Source organism: Heloderma suspectum, chromosome 2 (genome assembly GCF_057233095.1).
Source record: "Heloderma suspectum isolate Gila_16-S chromosome 2, 16-S_ref, whole genome shotgun sequence".
NCBI lineage: Eukaryota > Metazoa > Chordata > Lepidosauria > Squamata > Helodermatidae > Heloderma > Heloderma suspectum.
The window spans coordinates 254,068,609-254,086,830 of NC_139459.1; the positions used below are offsets into that span (position 1 = coordinate 254,068,609).

Below are 18,222 nucleotides of genomic sequence, written 5' to 3' on the forward strand. Positions count from 1 at the left end.
AAGGGACAGAAACCACAGAGGCAGGAAAAACTCTCAGTCTCCAAAGACAAAAAAGAGAGGACTAGAAAAATTGTGGTAGTTATGTAATGCTGGTAGTAGCTATATGCTACAGCTTTCAGCTGTTTTCTGTACAACTGGGTAACAGGGTTTAATATAAATATGGGTCCTTTCATGACAATGTAACAAACAGGAGAACTGATAACAGCATCCAGCCCTCTTGCACCTCCAAAATGCCTGGCATATTTAATAACTTGCGGCATAAATCTGAACTATCAGATGTCTGGCACGACATGAATCCTGCATCTTATAACTACACATTCTATCTCAAGTCGCTGCTCAAGAATGGACTACATCCTTGTGTCACACAGTCTCACTTCAAAAGCAATAAATTCTCACATAGGCTCAGTCAGGGTGTCTGATCGTGCAGTGGTCACATCGGTGTTCAATATGAGAGAACCAACCCCCTCCCCCCCTCCAAGCATATGCCACATACCCCAGTGTGGCATTTAAATTCATCCCTGCTTGCCCACCTCCTTCTTTCTGACAAAATCAAAGAAAGCATTAAAATTTTACAAGGAAATCTGTCAACCACCCCGACTTATTGTCAGACAGCTTGAAGGCTGTCCTGCATGGCTTGTTCATTCAGGAAGCATCCCTGCTAAAGAAACTGAGGTGTTTTTTCTCTCAGATGAACATAAAAAAAAACTAGTAAGGCGACGTATGCTAAACCAGTAAATACAAGGACAGAACTTAATGCCTTAGAACTTGGTCAAATTCAGATATTCCTGCTCTGTTTAAACCACCAGCGCTATGAATTTGGTAGCAAGAACTCTAGGCTTTTAGCCAGAGCATTAAAAAAGAAAAATAGCAAAACAATATAACTTGTATTAAAAATGAGATGTTGGGAATTCAGCCTAAGGAGACAAATAAGGCTTGTCAGAGCTTTTATGCTAAGCTCTATGAATCTGTCAAGCACAACCTGAAGAGCATTGATGAGTTCCTCAGTTCGTTAAAACAGAATTCAGTAAGTCAGGCATATAGAGAATATTTGAACCAGTTTATTACTGACAAAGAAGGAAAAGATACCACCAAGGCAAATCTCTGCGTGTTGATGGGCTTTTTTTAAAATGGATGGCAAGTTTTAGGAAATGTTTGGGGGTGACTTTATAGCTCATCTCTTTAACAGTGTGCTTGGGGGCAGAAATGAAATCCCAAGGATGTGGAGGTGAATCAGGCTGGTTGTTATACCTAAGTCTGGCAAAGACCCTTCTTCCAAGGGTTTCTATTGCCCTATAGCACTTCTGAATCAGAATGTCAAACTGCTCATTGTAATCTTAGCAAAAAGAATTAATCAGTTTATAACAGAATACATCCCCAATGACAAAACAAGGTTTATGCCAAGCAGTCAAATGGCAGACTCTATAAGGCATGTCCTCAATGTCATACACTATAGAAACTATTATCTTTCAATGCCCTTAAGGCGTTTGATTGTTTAGAATGGCCATACTGGCGTAAACTTCTAGCCAAACTGGGGTGTGCTGAGTGTTTTATGAATGCAGTAAACCAGATATGTTCTGACTCTGATGTTCTCACATGCACAAATGCACTTGATTTCCCCACCCCCACCCCATTATCCTTTATAGGGGCACAAAGCAAAGATGTTGAGGTATACTAGTTTGAGGTACTTAACCATAGCAATTCCAAGAGACCCCGGCAAGGTAAGCAATACAAATTACATGCCTCAATTAAAATGATGGTGCTTCCCAGATTATTTCATTTTGAAATGGTTCCAATCCCACCCCCTGAAGCCAAAGACAAGAATCAGCAGAAAATAAATTGAGCAGTTCATTAATAATGGGGAAAAGTCCAAAATAATCAAATCAATTTTGTATAGGAATTCAAAAAGTGGTTTCAGTGTACCTAACCTAATCTCAAACTTATCTTAGATGAATTCCAACTTAAGCAGCTAATACATCTCATTCGGGATGATAACTCAGTTCTTTGGGTCTCTATGGAACCTCTAGTTTCATCCCATTCCATCAGGCTAATGCTTTTATGCAATACTCTCAAGCATTGGTAAACAAATTCATAATCCTTTTTATGAGGCCACTTTGAGGATTTGGCGACCATGGGGAAAAATCATGCCTCCCCCACTCACCTTACCACTCTTCCCTATATTGGATCACCTGCAGTTCTCTGATTCTAATAAATACATGCGCTACAAAGGTTGGAAAGGGCTAGACATATTTTGTGATGGAGGGAGCAATCCTATGGCCCCTAGACAGCATCTGACATGCCATAGAATATTTTGGATTCCCTGATCCAAGGTTGGAGACAGTGCTCCGACCTTGGAGGGGAGATTCAGTGCTCCCCCCCACACACACACACCAGCCAGCATAGAAAGAACTGCACCAGCTGCTCTCCAGGTTCAGGGACTTGCCCTCAGAAAAGGGGAAAAGGCAATGTTTTGTGGGCAGGGATGGGAGGAGACTGGAGAGGCCAGGGTAAGAGCTATCCTAAGGAGTCAGCCTCCTTCCCTCCCCCTTCTGAAGCACCCCAGCTAGACAGGCAAAAAAACCTGTCTAGCAAAAAATGCAGGGCAGAAGAATGGAGAGGTGAAGATTCACCCTGCATTGGATAATTGTAAGCCTCCAAGTTTGGGGACTTACGATCATCGTGGGTGCAAATCATAGGATTGCGCCCTTACATATTCAAGGTATGTCTATTTCTTATATATAGCTACAGGATATTAACATTATCTGGTGCAGAAAAATCAAATTCTACCTTTGCATCAGCTTAGCAGCAAATGGGAATGGCTCCAGGTCTCTTAATTTATCTGAAAGCCTGGGCATTGCTAAGGCAAGCATAACAAAGAGGCCAAGTCTCTCTCATTTATAATTGGTTCTCAGACAAAACTTGCAGCCCATCAATGGGATTGAAAGCTGTGTGGGAGGCAGACCTTGAAACCACCAGTACGGATTCTCAATGGGACCAAATATGGCTCTTCCTGCTTGTCAAAACCATTTCCATCCAAAAACTACTTTAAAACTTCTCCATAGCTGGGCACCTTGCCCAGTCAAATTGACAGTTTCACATCACCTAACTGATGGAGGGAGTATGGAAAGGGAGACTTATTAATTCATATGTGGCTGCACTACCCACTGGTAACCAAGTTCTGGAAATAAGTTTTTCAAATCATACCAGAAATGTATGTCAAACTATCAGGTTTTGTATTACTATCAGTCTTTGAGGATGGCAATAAAATCCCGCTTCATAAGGTTCTATTTAGAATGCTACTGGCAATGACAAGATGAATTTTGTTCTGTCATTGCCCCTGAAGAAGCTCTTCACTTAAACGTATCTGGAATGTCACTGTTTCATGAGGGCATTTTATCATTTTATAAAATGTAATAGGTGGTATCCAGACTTCATCATACTTAGAGTAGCCCCACTGAAATCAGTGGGACTTAAATGAGTCATGCCTAACTTAAGTCCCATTGATTTCAGTGGGTCTGATCGAACTATGACTAAGTCTGGATCCAACCCAATTTTCCAGTACCATTTTGACAGTTTGCCTCTGTTTTGCTTCTTATATCAAGCCCAAAGCCACACTCATTTGGAACTTCTTGAATAGTTTGACAGACAAATGTTAGGAAACATACTAGCATCATTAAGGTGGGACTTAATGCTTTAAGGAGCAACACACATAATTTTATGCAATGGGATACCAGAAAGGGACAATGTGTCATGTATGAACATATGATGTTGTCTTATGCTGAGTCACACTGTTGGCCTGTTTATTTAAGCTGATTTATATTTCGCCCTTCTATTGCAATCAAATACTCAAGGCAGCTACTCCATCTAGTCCATTATTGTCTTCTCTAACAGACAATAACTCTCCAAGGACTCCGGCAACGATCATCCTCTTCATTGCTACACTACATTCTTTTAACTGGAGATTCCAGGAAGTGATAGGCTAGCTATATACAGAATTATGTCCCCTCCCAAACTTGTTATTAATTTAACTATGCAATCAATGCACACATAATAATGTATTTGCATGGCTTATTAAACTAGTAAAAAAACCCACCACCCCACAAACTTTGTATTCCACACACACCTTTGTTGTGAACTACTGTCCCTTCAACAAACATCCCAGATAAATGAAGCTGCTCAAGTATGTGGCCTGATAATTGTGGCCATAACCTTACTTCTTAAGATTAAGAGTGCAAACACTTTTGGATGAGACAGATTATCCAGACTCAGTTCAATCTGGGTTTAGGCCGGGCTTTGGGTCAGGATCAGCCTTGGTCACCCTAATAGATGTCCTTTATCAGGAGAGGAGTGCAACTTTGTTACTCTTGCTCAATCTTCCATCAGCTTTTGACAACACTGACCATGGTATCTTGGATTGACTTTAGCATCTGCATGAAGCCATTGGGAGTGGTCATTAAAGGATTTGGAGCACGGTGTCATCAGTACGTTGGTGATACCCAGCTCTATTTCTCTCTGACATCTGAATCAGGTGTGGCCACGCAAGTCTTTAGCCAGTGCCTGGAAACAAGTAGTGGGCAGTAATGAGGGTCAATAAACTGAGGCTGAATCCTGGCACTTGCTGTAAACATTTATTTTCACCCAAGTGTTTCCAGCTTTATTTTCGTTGATTGTGTACACTCCTGGTTATTCTTTTCGATATATGTATGTTAAAATTGATATTTTCCATTTTTATATTTTATGTTATTGGTAACTGTTTTGTACGCCACTTTGGTAAATTCCTTTGGTCAGTATATAAATGTATTAACAAACAAATAGAAACTAGCAGGTTTTGTGCCCAACTTCGGTACCTCTTCACCTGCAGTGTGTAGTCACTAGGAGAGTAAGCTTTGCGTGATCTTTTTTCAGAGGGATTCGCTGGTGCTGCTGCAATCCCTCCTGCACACTGCCTGTGGTTCCCGTCTTTTCAATGGAACTGTGTATGTGTAAACAAGACTGAGTTTGTGAAGGGAGGACAAAAACACATTAAGCTTTTTTTATGGCATTTTCTCTTTCTCTTTCTTTTTGCTTTTTTTGTTTTTGTGGCACTGTGCTATTTAACATCTACATTTACATCTAACACCATAGCCAAGAGCTCATGCTCCTAAGTGCTCTTTATGCTACTGACAAAAGTGTATATCTTATTTTCCATTTTCTTGATCTCTTGTCACTAAGTTACAACATACAACGCTTGGGAAGAGAAAGAAAATGAAAAGTCCTACCTAAAAGTATGTAATGAGCAAAATCAGTAAGGAAATCCTTAAAAGCTATTCATGCGTTGCTCTATTAACAGCCACTCAAATCACAAAGTCTACCAAGGTGTATATAAAGAGTGTAGGTGGCCAGGAAGCAAGCAAAATCACTGGTAAGAGAAATCTACTTCACTTTTTGTTTTCCCTTCCACCACAAGTCTATATGGAATCAACTCACATGATGCAGAGCACAGATTTATACTGAAAAATGCAGCATCTTCCCCTTTTGAGATGCAGGGGGGCAGAATATACCCTTTAGAACATAAGGAGCCATGCTGGATCAGACCAAGGGTCCATCTAGTCCAGCATTCCATTCACAAAGTGGTCAACCAGCTGCCTGTGTGAAACCTACAAGCAGGATATGAGGGCAACAGCATTGTCCTGCTCGTGTTCCCTAGCAACTGGAATACATAGGCATACTGCCTCCAATACAAGAGGCAGCATATACCTTTATTGGTGCGTGCATGCGTGTGTGTGCGTATACACATGCACGCATGCACGCAAACCAACAACTTTATTGGTTGACCTAATAAAGGTATTGCCCTATTATGGATTTAGAAAAACTAAAGGGACTTTTTAAGATGTGAAGGGCGAAGTGTGCTATTTTGTACATGTTTTACAGGTTCTCTGGGCATAACATATAGTACTCTCATGGGCACAGTACAATTCCCAGCCAGTCCACTTCAAAAGTAGTTGAGATCAACACCACTTGTCAACGCTGCCACCTTCCACAGATGTTTGGTTTGAAGTAGGTGCATCTTCAGAGGCCTCAGTTGGAGCAGGGAGAACTCTAGATATGAGAACATGGGTGAAAAAAATAGAGCATAACCAGAAAAAGTCAAACAACCTGCTATAATTCTTAGGCTATTGATAATTTCGCAGCTTAGCACTCCTTTGTCAACTTTGTCTGCACATCAGCTTCCTCACGACCATAATGCTGCCAAATGGAAAAGCTCAAGGGCACATTAATTGATGGTAGGGATCCATTACAACAGCAAAAAGAATCAGAGAGATTATATTACTTCCATTTGGTGGTAAAGTGGTGGTGCTATAGCTACAGCTAATTTATGAAGTTAATTAAGCACAGGGATCTCCTTTCAGAATGAGACAGGATGTCTTTATGACTTCAGGGTTCTATTTTTCTCTCTGAACCATTAGAGAAAATCTACTGCTAATGCAGAAATCTGATCCAATTGAACTACAGGTCTGTCTGACAAAGCTCACAGGAGGTTAGGACAGACAAATTTCCTTGATTATGCTGACTGCTGTATATTCACAGATGAATGTGCATGAAGGAATACATATGATAAATATTACAAGAGAATAAAGATTCCATTTGGGTTTTAGATGAAATATCAGCAACCAGAGTCCCAGATACTGCTGACTCTGGGTCACATAATTTTCTCTAACATCCACACCGATTCCTTGTTCAAACTATACATTCTCTACATATTGTCATCTGAGACTGGAAGCAAAAGCTATGGGGAATATGTGGCTGCCACCAAAAACAGCAACCCTGTGTTTCCACTTCTTCAAAATGAGTGATATGATGCTCAGAGTTTGCTTGCCACTACAAGTGGAACCAAATGAAATGAAGGCAAGAAAACTCAGAGCACTGATGTTGCATCACATGTTTTGTTATACTAGACATTAAAAGGGAAAGTGAAGGGTGAGACACAAGGCTACTGTTTTCAGTGGCACCCACTTGTGTTCCAGACCTTTTCTTAATCAAAATATGTATGAAATGTAGTATTAGAGAGAAGTACAAGGAATGGCAAAAAACATAAGCTGCAGATTATTTGTTTTCCATTACATACGGTTACATAGATTTTTTAAAAACAACAATGTATGTTATAGAATTCCAGAAATGAAGGATACACTGCAACCATTTGTTGCAGTTCCCACTTTTTTTGTATTTAATTTCTAAAATTTATATGCAACCCATCCATGGCTAATTGGCTAATCCTCAAGGAAGCTGACAATTACGTGCAAAGCAGAGGCTCAAGGAAAGGAAAGGTGCTCTCTATGTGGTACTGCTGTGTTGTGGGAGCTCTGTGGGAGCTTCTTTTCCATGGGTTCCACTTACAGTGTTGTGGTAAAGTTAAAGGTTGGCAACCATGTGGGTGAGGTCGTGGGTGGTGTCTTTTCCCATGGAATTTACCTCTTGTACCAATTTTGTGGGAAATACCCATGCAAGTCGCCACATTCTGTGGATGAGGGACTTTAAAATGGAATAGCAGTTCCCTCAATCCTGTAGTAACAGGTAAATGGCATAAAAAAAAAAAAAAGGATGTGGTGGATGCAGTAGTGGATGTTCGCAGTAAAGTTCCCCTCTACTCAGCACTTGTTAGGCCTCATCTGGAGTACTGCGTCCAGTTCTGGGCACCACACTTTAAGAAGGATGCAGACAAACTGGAAAAGGTTCAGAGGAGGGCAACAAAGATAATCAGGGGACTGGAAACAAAGCCCTATGAGGAGAGAATGAAAGAACTGGGCACGTTTAGCCTTGAGAAGAGAAGACTGAGGGGAGATATGACAGCGCTCTTCAAGTACTTGAAAGGTTGTCACAGAGGGGAAGGCCAGGGTCTCTTCTCGATCATCCCAGGATGCAGGACACAGAAAAATGGGCTAAAGTTACAGGAAGCCAGATTCCGGCTGAACATCAGGAAAAACTTCCTGACTGTTAGAGCAATACAACAATGGAACCAATTACCTAGGGACATAGTGGGCTCTCCCACACTGAAGGCATTCAAGTCAAGGCTGGACAGCCATCTGTCAGGGATACTCTGACTCCTGCATTGAGCAGGGGTTGGACTCGATGGTCTTATAGCCCTTTCCAACCTATGATTCTATGAGATGAAATATGCTTCTCAGGTCCACATGTAATTACTAATGGCAATCTAGAGTCAAATATTGTTAGTCTAAACACTGAGCTCAGCGAATGAGAAGCAAATGTTCATATTCATCTCTTTTTTTTCCTGTCTCTTATATGTTGAGTGCTTTTGCACAGTAAGGGAAGATAGCAAAAAAAGAGAGGCCTCAATTGGTTGATCAGTTCAAATTAATACATGAAATTCAGCCTCCTTGCTTCTTGGCCCTGATTGCCTCCTCAGGGTTGCCAAGTCACAATGCTACAGAAGCCGCAACTGGCAGAATCACCATAATTTATTATTTATAACACGCCTAATACGTACTAGACACTATGAAGAAATCATAATGAAAAAGAAATAAATGAAGAAATATCCCAGTTTGCAGGCTCACCATCTAAAATGCATAATACAAAAGGAGAGGGGAGCTGGATACAAAAGGAGAGGGGAGCTGGAGTGAAAGGGGGATTTTTTCACAAGCTGGGAGAAAATGAAAGAAGGAGTTAAAGAATACAATAATTAGCATAGGAATAGGAAAAAAAAATTTTAAGCCACACAGTTTAACAAAAGAGAGATGCAAGAGGGAAAAGATAAGTTTTTCATACTTTCTTAATGTAAGACAAAGGAGAGGCCAGCTGAATATTTAAAAGAAGAGAGTTTTGCACATAGGAACCACAAGAGAGAAAGCACAGTGATGAGATAGCACATAGGAGTGAAATTTCAATAGGAATATTAGTGACTGATGAATAGAGGGGCAGAGAAGGAAAAGAGAGGGAAAAGCAACAAAGATAGGCAAGGAAGGTCAAGATCATAAAGGAATTTAAAGTTTAAGAGAAGAAGTTTAAGCTTCATATGAAACAACAGAGGAAGCCTATAAAGATATAACATGACCCCCAATATTAAGCAACCAGAAGAGCTGAGAACAGAGATAACAGATTAAGCTGAGAGACAGGAAAACCAGTAATAAATATAACAAAGAATAAGGGTCTGAATAAGAGATTTAGTAGGACTAGTAGATAAAAAATAATTAATTTTGGAAATGTGTGTGAGAGAAAGATGTGTGTGTGTGTGTGAGAGAGAGAGAGAGAGAGAGAGAGAGAGAGACCTAGAGCAGAACTGTGAAATGGAAAAAAAAAACCCAACAAGAGAAGGATCAAAGTTAATGCTCAGGTTTGAGGAAACTAAAGGTTGCCTGATGTTGCCTGAGAAAGAGGTGAGAAAAGTGAAGATTTAGGGGGAAATACAATAAATACTATCTTCTGCACGTCCAGACAAATATAGTTGTAAGAAAATTAGAAATAACTGTAAGAACAGAGAAAGGAAAGGAGGGAAGAAAAAGATAATGCTGGATATTTTCCGTGTAATATAGTGGTAATGAACAGCAGTACAAGAAACCAGAGGAAACCAAGAAGAAACAAAGCATGAACAGAGGGGGACCAATAACTGAAACCCTGGGGGAACCCAAGAGAAAGAGGAAACTGAGAAGAAAAAGAGCCATTGATGGAAACTTTAAAAGAATTAAGGATCCACAGAATAGTCAACTGTACTGAAAGCAGATGAAAGATTGAGGAGAATAAGAATAGAAAAGAGCACTTGTGACTTAGCATATAGAAAATCAGTAAAGATTTTACACAGAGCATTCCCAGCAGAGTGCTGGAGTTGAAAGCCAAAATGAAAGGGTGAATGAAAATTGAAGCACTGAGAACCGACAAAATAATGGGCAAAAGTATTAGAAGAGACTGATGAAGGAATGAGCAAAGAAAGCGACTGGAGAATTGAAAGCAGTAAATAGATACTGAGAGGAAAAAAGGATTAGATAAGTTGAAAAAAGTAAAATTGCTTGGCAGAAAAGACAGCTGTAACATCAATTACATCAATTTAGAAGGAGGAAAATCATATAGTGAGGTCTGGACAGAGACATTCAGTGGCTCTAATACAGGAATAATAATAGCATATGGTAGGAGACAACCAAGTCTGATGAAGACTCGGATGAAGAAAAAATGAAATGAAATGTACCATAGGAGTCAATGAGAAAGTGTAAAACAAAAAGAGACAGGCAGCAGATTCTAGAAACTCAGAGAAGGGATGAAAATAGTTTAGGGAGACAGGAAGCAGAGAACGAATCTTGTTCAGAAGAATGAGGATATCAAAAGATTTGGAAACCCAAGGAGGAAAAGTAGAATTTAAGAAGTTAAAATGAACAATGATCTAACACAGTAAAAGCGGCTGAAACAAGATTAGAGATGTAGTATTGGAAAGAAATTACTAGGTCTAAGATGTGACCAGCAGAATGAGAGAAAGAATACAACAAGAGAGTTAAAGCAACAAAACAAAACAAAATCTAAAAAGAGAGAGAAAATGCTAAACAGATGATTTGGAATGCGAGCCAACGTGAATATTAACATCACCAAGACAGAGTAGGAAGAGGGTGCGGGGGGGGGGGGCGGAGAAGGTAAGCCAAGACTCAAAGTCATAGAGGGGAGATGAACAGGAACCAAGAGGATAAATCAAAGTATTATGTAACTTAAAAGCAGCAAACTTCAAAAACCAGGAAGGAAGGAATAAGGGGGGAAAGAAAGGACATGGAACTGACAATATGAGGAGACATCTACACACAACTCATAAAGGTATAGCAGTCCTACCTGAATTTAGGCTCAAGACCTTGCAATCCTGAGCCCCCTGGGTCTCCAGCCCTACAAATCTCTCTTATATTTCTACAGTTTTGATCCACTCCCTTGCCAATATCTCTCTAGGCCTTTGATTTTCAGCCCCTTACCGTGTGTGTGTGCATGTGTGCGTGCATCTGTGTGCGTGCATCTGTGTGCATGCCTCTGTGTGCGTGCGTCTGTGTGTGTACGTGTGTGCACACACACACACACACACACACCACCCCTTAGCTGAAGTTCTCTGTCCCTTGGCTAGCTAGCACTCATGTCTCCACTACCCCCACCATACAGGCCCTCCTGGCCTTAAGCACTGTGAGGTTTCCTTAGAGCCTCATCTCACCTCAACTTCCTAGCCCCTCTTTCCTTTTCCCCTTCCCCTACTACTTCCTCAGGTTCCTTTTTCTCGGTGCACTGCCTATTCTGCACCCTTCTTTCAGCTACTTTGTCTATGGACTCCCTATGATTTAGCTGCTCCTGGGACCTCTTCCCAGTTCTCTTTGTACTCAGTGAGGCTACTCTTGTGCCTCAACTCTGTGTGAGGTTTTAACCCCATCAAAACTGAGAATGTTCCCTTCCTTCATGAAGCAGGGATTGCAGACATTTTGACAGCTTGTTCCATGATTAGCTGGAAGGTTTGGGAACTTTTGGCCCCATCACACCAGCTCAGCCACCAGAAGTACAATAAAATATAGATGTGTGGATTTCAAACCTTGTAGTATCTGCCATTTTGTAATCAGCAATTAAAAACAAAACAAAACTGAACTCTGAGATTGGGCATGTTATTGCATGAAGGCCGCAGCTTTCCTGCTTGTATCTCTGTGTCTCTGTTTCTCTCACACAGAGAGACAGTAAGTTCTGTTGCTATGGAGCTCTGAGTTGTATTCAAGATAAACACCCCATGAAAAACAAAATGAAGCTTTGGTTCCGTTCAGAAAAATAAGAACATCTCAACTAAAACCACTGGCCTTCTTTCAAACTTGGAGTACGAGGACTCCACGCATTTTGAAGAAGTGGAGATGCGGGGTGGCTGTTTTGGGCAACAACCACACAATTCCCGTAACATCTAGTTTGGGGCTCAGATGAAGGCATTTAGAAAATGCATGTCTGAATGATAAATCGATGTGGATTTTAGAGAAAAGCTTCTGTGATTCAGAGTGTTTCAGTACGTAGTGGCATCAAGAATATTCTGCTATAAATTTCCACTTTGAAACAAAGTAACTTTACAAAAGACAAAATGTTTCTCACTGGAATGTTGGGCTTTATTTTGGGTTTTAACCTAGAGAAGGGATGTTCGAAGGCAAATACAAACATGAAATTAAGAGCAGCAAAAGCTTCCAAAGCCTGCATGCCAAGTTAACAAGAACAGGAACAGTGTATGCAACAGAACAACAGATACACATTTTTTTGCTACAAAAGCAGAAATAACCACAGATGGTAGCCACAACACACTGGCATTCTCTTCTCAAATATTGCACTGGGATTTCCTTTTGACCAAGTAGCCTAGAATACTTGCAATCTCCTCAAGTGAAGAACTGTAATTTCCCCTTTTGCATCCCCAAAGAAGCTTGTTTCACTGGTCTCGTGGCTTATAATTATTGTTCTTCAGTGTCAATTCATAGGAGAATAAAATTCCTCATGCAGCACCAAAAACATTAAAACACCATCTTAGAGTCAAATGTCTGCAGAAGCCCTAACTAACATATAACTGGAATAATTTTCTCTCAACAAATATTTGTGGGCCATTAGATAATTTATGTATATAGCAGCTGATAAGTACAGAGATCAGGACAGAACAGGTAACATTAGTTTTTAATATTCACACAATAATATATTTAGCAGAGCATTGGCATGGCATTCATTCTCAGCACATCCAAGTCCTCCTTCAATTTCAGACATACTCTGTAATTTAGATCTGTCTGTTTTTCTACTAATCAAATGATCCTGCTTCATTGGTAATCAGCAAGTGGTAAAGAGCAAAACTGGTAGAGGGTTATTCTTGTCTGTCACCACTTTAACTTGTAATACATATAATCAGATATGTACTAGTGTTCCTGAGAATCCCCCTGCCCCACAAAATGTAATGTTAAGTTTTGGATTAATATTCCCCACATACAAAGATCTGACAGTGTGTATGCATACAAAGAGACTAACAGACAATAAATACCTGAACAGCACTTGCAGTATTGTCCTAAACCTGAAATTACTCATCTTTGTCTGGTGCAAGAGTAAGGCTCACTGATCTTTCTAATCAAGGCTAGGTGATTAGGATCACACACTCCTTTCTCTCTCTCCTAGTTAACACAAATCCTTTCACTTTTGGAACTAACCATGGTGCACTGGCATTTTCCTAACCATGGCTAAGTTCCAAGCCAAACGTTGCAACCATGGTTAGAAGTAAATTTGCAACGTGTCGTTTGAGTTAATCATGGTTAGTGAAAACAGTGATGTGTATGTAATGTTGAACCATGGTTAGCTTCAAAAAGGAAAGTGAGGAATTTGCATGGGAGAAAAAGGGGGAAGTAGCATGTGAGCCTACAGGTGCTCCTGACCTTCTAACTATAGCCTAGGATGTTGGGCAGCATTAAATACACATTAGTCTGTGGACAGCAGTGGAAGTGATTCAACAACACAGAAAGAATAGTGTCAGTTCTAAGAAGAAAGGGTTCCAACAAGATAGTCACACAAGTTTGGATGGCAGGTGATTTATATCAGTCCTCAAACCCTCAAAGCAAGAAAGCCAAGTGTGAGAGTTTTTATGGGGGACAACATGAGTAGACAATGATTTTAACCCTAAAGGCAATGGAACCAAGTAGTTTAATTCCTCGTCATCTCAGCATGACAGACAAGAAACCCATAGGAGACATTTATTTTATGGGTAAAAGTGAGTCTGAGTGTTTGATGATCACATCTAAAGGGGGGAAATCAATGCTAACTATCAAAAAGACATTAGAACTATTATGAAATGTATTGCACATTTAAAGAGACAGATTTAGAACAAAGGAATCCACATAATGTTCTTATAATCCCCACTTTTACACACTGATCCATGATTACTCATTACCCATACTATAATTTCTATAGCTAAAGAACAACCATTCATTTTCCTTTCTAAGAGCTCTTTTCATTTCTGCAATTACATTACTGTGCACACAAACTGCAAAATTTCAAAATGAAATTGAAGACACGTGACCTCACCTCGCAGCACAAAAGCTGTGTTCTTTTTAATAGATTCCAGAAAAGGGGGTTGTTAATGTTTTGATTCAATACATGGATTTGTTCCCCCTACTCCCATTTCAGCAAGATCAATGGAAAGAAGATACCTCTTAGCCCAAACAGTTTGATTCATCAGTCTAATGGGGCAGAACCAGAGAAAATCAGAAATAAAAGTCAATGTTTAGTGTCCAGCAGACAAATGTTGCACTTCAGTTTTATTCTTTGGTAAACAGGAAAAGATTTGTTAAAAAAAATGACGCTCCATTTTCTGTGGCTTTGGTTAGCCAGGACTTCTTAAAATAAATAGCCAAGTGGAGAAAAACGAAGGTACATACACAGTCCAAGATGGCCTCAGTTAACCCCTCTTACCAGGGACTAATAAGACAAACCATTGCTCACATCCAAGCTTCCTTAGATTGAGTGGGGGATGACTACTCTCTTCTGAACAGAATCAAAACTTAACAATATCATGTCGATTTCACACTCGCATTTGCCATGTTACTTTATTTGTTCAGCTTTCCAGAGCCTGTAATTCATTATGAATGAAGAGGTCACTATTGGGGACCAGGTGTAGCCATTAACTCAAACTTAAGATTCTGCTGACTGCATGAGGATGGTAAATTAGATCCTTTGTGATTGGTTGGGGAATGTCTCTACTTATAATATTCAATGAATGACTTTGTTTTCTGTTGTGCTCCATAAAATAAAAATAAAGCCCTTCATTTTTTCCCTAAAGAGCAGGGGGGGGGGGAGAGAATCAAATAGGTAGAACAGATCATACACGACCCCACTGCATTGCTGTTCCTGAATTCAGAATTCTAACTCCTATTACCAGCGATTAGATTATAAATACTATGCTGTAACTCTGTTGTAACTGTTGCTTTGCCTTGTTTGAAATTAGAAGTTAAAACTGAAAATGTTCAGGCAGTTCAGTAGTCAGTTTTTAGCATTACTGTCGCCTTGTACTTTGCCAACGTTGCCTGTGCATTTTATGAGCATCTCTCCAAGCTAACATCAAGCATAAATGCATCTATCCCATTTGATTTGACACTAGTTGTATTTTGCTGATGCTAATTGTTCACGCTTTTTGCTCTTTAATAAAGACATATATGTCCCCTCCAAAATGAAAGAGCCACCAGTCATCTCATCTAGCATGCTGACGCTGCAATTTTGTCTTTATTTGGTGGGTGACAGGCTGAGATGGTGATTATATTCTGACTGCAGGGCAAGAATGAAAATGGCTAGACAATGGATCTGCAAAGGAAAAAGATTGTCTTCAAAGCATCGCCCTGCAATAGTATCACATGAAAATACAGGAAATTGCTGGCTTCAGGTAGAAGTCTCTCTTTAGCATGAATATTCATGAGGACAGCAAACAGGAATAGACTGTCAAGGTTGGCTTCCTTCCTTGCACTACCCAAAAAAGAGAAAAGGGCTCTATTATCACAGAAAGGAAATGAACAAGAGAATAAGGTGCGGTTCCCCACCCTGAGCACATGATACTGGGAGTGATTACAGGAAAACAACGTGAAATGTATGCTACAGCTTTGTAAAATTGCAAAATGCTTATGTTTTGTCACCATGTTCCAGGGATAAGGCAGTACTTACAGAATGTGATCTCTGACTGCTGTAGTAATAAAACTTTAGTCTCTCTCTCTCTCTCTCTCTCTCTCAAATGCAGGGGCAAGGCAAACCAATAAAAAACATGAAAGTGGCAGCCACCATAGTTGCTCATGTGTAGAAGTATCACATAATTCAACAAGGCATATGTTGAAAGTATTCCTATCCCAGTTTTCTATTGATAAGAAACCCAAAGTGTCTAATATAATCAAAATAGTTACTAGAATGTATTACTAATTCTATACATCATTAAAAAATCCTCTCAGCATAAACACATAAGGACAACAGCAACACAACTTAATATATACAAACAGCAACAGACTATAAGTAGATAAACTATTGGTTTCCAAACTTCTTCAGGGATAAAAAATATTATTGGGAATTTACTGGAAGGCCAACAAAGAGGAAGACTGGGGAAAAAAATAGGGAGGGGGATTCCTCAGCCTGGGGGCAAATGACAAGAAGACCTTCCCACATGTAATCACCCAACCCACCTAACGTATTTCTGTTCCTTGCAGATAATCAGCCCTTTGCAACGAACACATCCTTGTACAAAATAGCTAATAAAAACAATTCTTTGCTTTGCCCAAGGTTCCTCTTAATATATTGGATTGCTTTTCAGGGAGTAGGTGGATAGTAACCTGAACAAGTACAGCTCTTTATATATGTGCCGTTTTCCTATATGGGTTGCCAAGACAACTACTCCCTATTGACGTTTTATTGGATTTGCCTGAGCAAAACAACAAATCCGGCAACCAGAGGAGTATACATTTCTCTCTCTCTCTCTCTCCCCCTCTGTGTGTGTGTGTGTGTATGTTATACTAGAGCCATCAAAATAATCAAGATGGCACTTTTTAAGGAGAACACCATGGGTGAGAAACTCATAGTCCTCCCAAATCAGAAGTGAAATGGCAATACACATCACTGGTAATTTATAAAATTTGTTAACTCCTGCTATCTGTAAATATTCCCAAAATAACAAAATGGACAGTTGCAGCTGATGTGATGAGAAGAGAGGTGCAATATTACATTTTTAAAAACTGTGTGAGGGTGTGTGATGATTTATAACACAAGAATCAACCCCTGAAATCCTCATTCAAAATCAAGTTCTGTAGTGAAAACACATCTCCCTATAGGACAGTCAGGAGCTCTGTTTTACTACAAAATGAGCCAAAGTCTAGCTTTTAGCCCAGTTGCAATGCTGCTGAACAAAGCATGTCGGAACAGTATATCTGAAACAAGTCAAGTTATCCAAAAAAGCTCTGTGATTTCACTGTACAGAGAACACTGAATCAGTTCTACAATACCTTTGAACTGATCAAGTATTTCAGTGAGATTAATCTGACTGGTAGGCAAAGTGCGGACTCTGGAGCTCTGTGTTTGCCATTACACTACAAGACTACAAAACCACAAGCAAAATCTCTCTAGTACACAAAGTGATGATGCTGAAAATGGGGAGCTTCTTAACATTAATTCCTGCTCTGTGTGTCATCGGGAGGACATTCCAGAACCTTCAAAGTTAGCCCTGCCCTAGAGGCAGCAGACAGAGTCCAATCATAGTGATCCTTACTGAGGAGGGAGCTGTCCTCCCTAGACCAGGCTAGAGGAGGAAAGACAAACCCCCTTGTTGTTGTTCAGTCATTCAGTCGTGTCCGACTCTTCGTGACCCCATGGACCATAGCACGCCAGGCCTTCCTGTCCTGCGCCCTCTCTCGGAGCATGCTCAAGTCCATATTCATTGCATCAGTGAGGCTATCTAGCCATCTCATCCCCTGCCATCCCCTTCTCCTTTTGCCTTCAGTCTTTCCCAGCATCAGGATCTTTTCCAGAGAGTTTTCTCTTCGCATTAGGTGGCCAAAATATTTGAGCTTCAGCTTCAGTATCTGTCCTTCCAATGAGCACTCAGGGTTGATTTCCTTTAGGATGGACTGATTTGACCTCCTTGCAGTCCAGGGGACTCATAAGAGTCTTCTCCAGCACCACAGTTCAAAAGCATCAATTCTTCGGCGCTCAGCCTTCCTTATAGTCCAGCTCTCACAGCCATACATTACTACTGGGAAAACCATAGCTTTGATTAGACGGACCTTTGTCGGCAAGGTGATGTCTCTGCTTCTTGTTATGCTGTCTAGGTTTGCCATAGCTTTCCTCCCAAGGAGCAAGTGTCTTTTAATTTCATGGCTACAGTCACCGTCTGCAGTGAACTTGGAGCCCAAGAAAATAAAATCTGTCACTGCTTCCATTTCTTCCCCTTCTATATGCCGGGAAGTGATGGGGCCAGATACCATGATCTTCGTTTTTTTAAAGTTGAGTTTCAAACCAGCTTTTGCACTCTCCTCTTCCACCCTCAACAAGAGGCTCTTTAGATCCTCTTCGCTTTCTGCCATTAGGGTGGTATCATCTGCGTATCTGAGGTTGTTGATAATTCTCCCGGCAATCTTAATTCCGACCTGTGATTCATCCAACCCGGCGTTTCCCATGATGTACTCTGCATATAAGTTAAATAAGCAGGGCAACAATATGCAGCCTTGTTGTACTCCTTTCCCAATTTTGAACCAATCGGTTGTTCCATGT

At 40.4% G+C, this 18,222-nt stretch overlaps 1 protein-coding gene across 6 annotated transcripts in view; it reads right to left on the bottom strand.

The window, feature by feature from the left end:
* The window catches only part of ARHGAP26 (Rho GTPase activating protein 26), a 363,812-nt gene that overhangs the window by 66,295 nt on the left and 279,295 nt on the right, over positions 1-18,222 (bottom strand). Inside the window, exon 21 of one of the 6 annotated variants that reach the window (XR_014788384.1) lies at positions 4,398-6,075. The exons of 3 other annotated variants lie outside the window; for them this stretch is intronic. Coding sequence is in view for 2 of the 3 variants with exons in the window: in XM_084838784.1 (XP_084694910.1) it covers positions 14,066-14,168 (103 nt within the window). In the remaining variant the exon portion in view is untranslated. Of the gene's footprint in view, positions 1-528; positions 6,076-9,350; positions 14,169-18,222 lie in introns of those variants that run through there. 2 more of the 6 variants (XM_084838785.1, XM_084838784.1) reach the window with 2 other exon arrangements.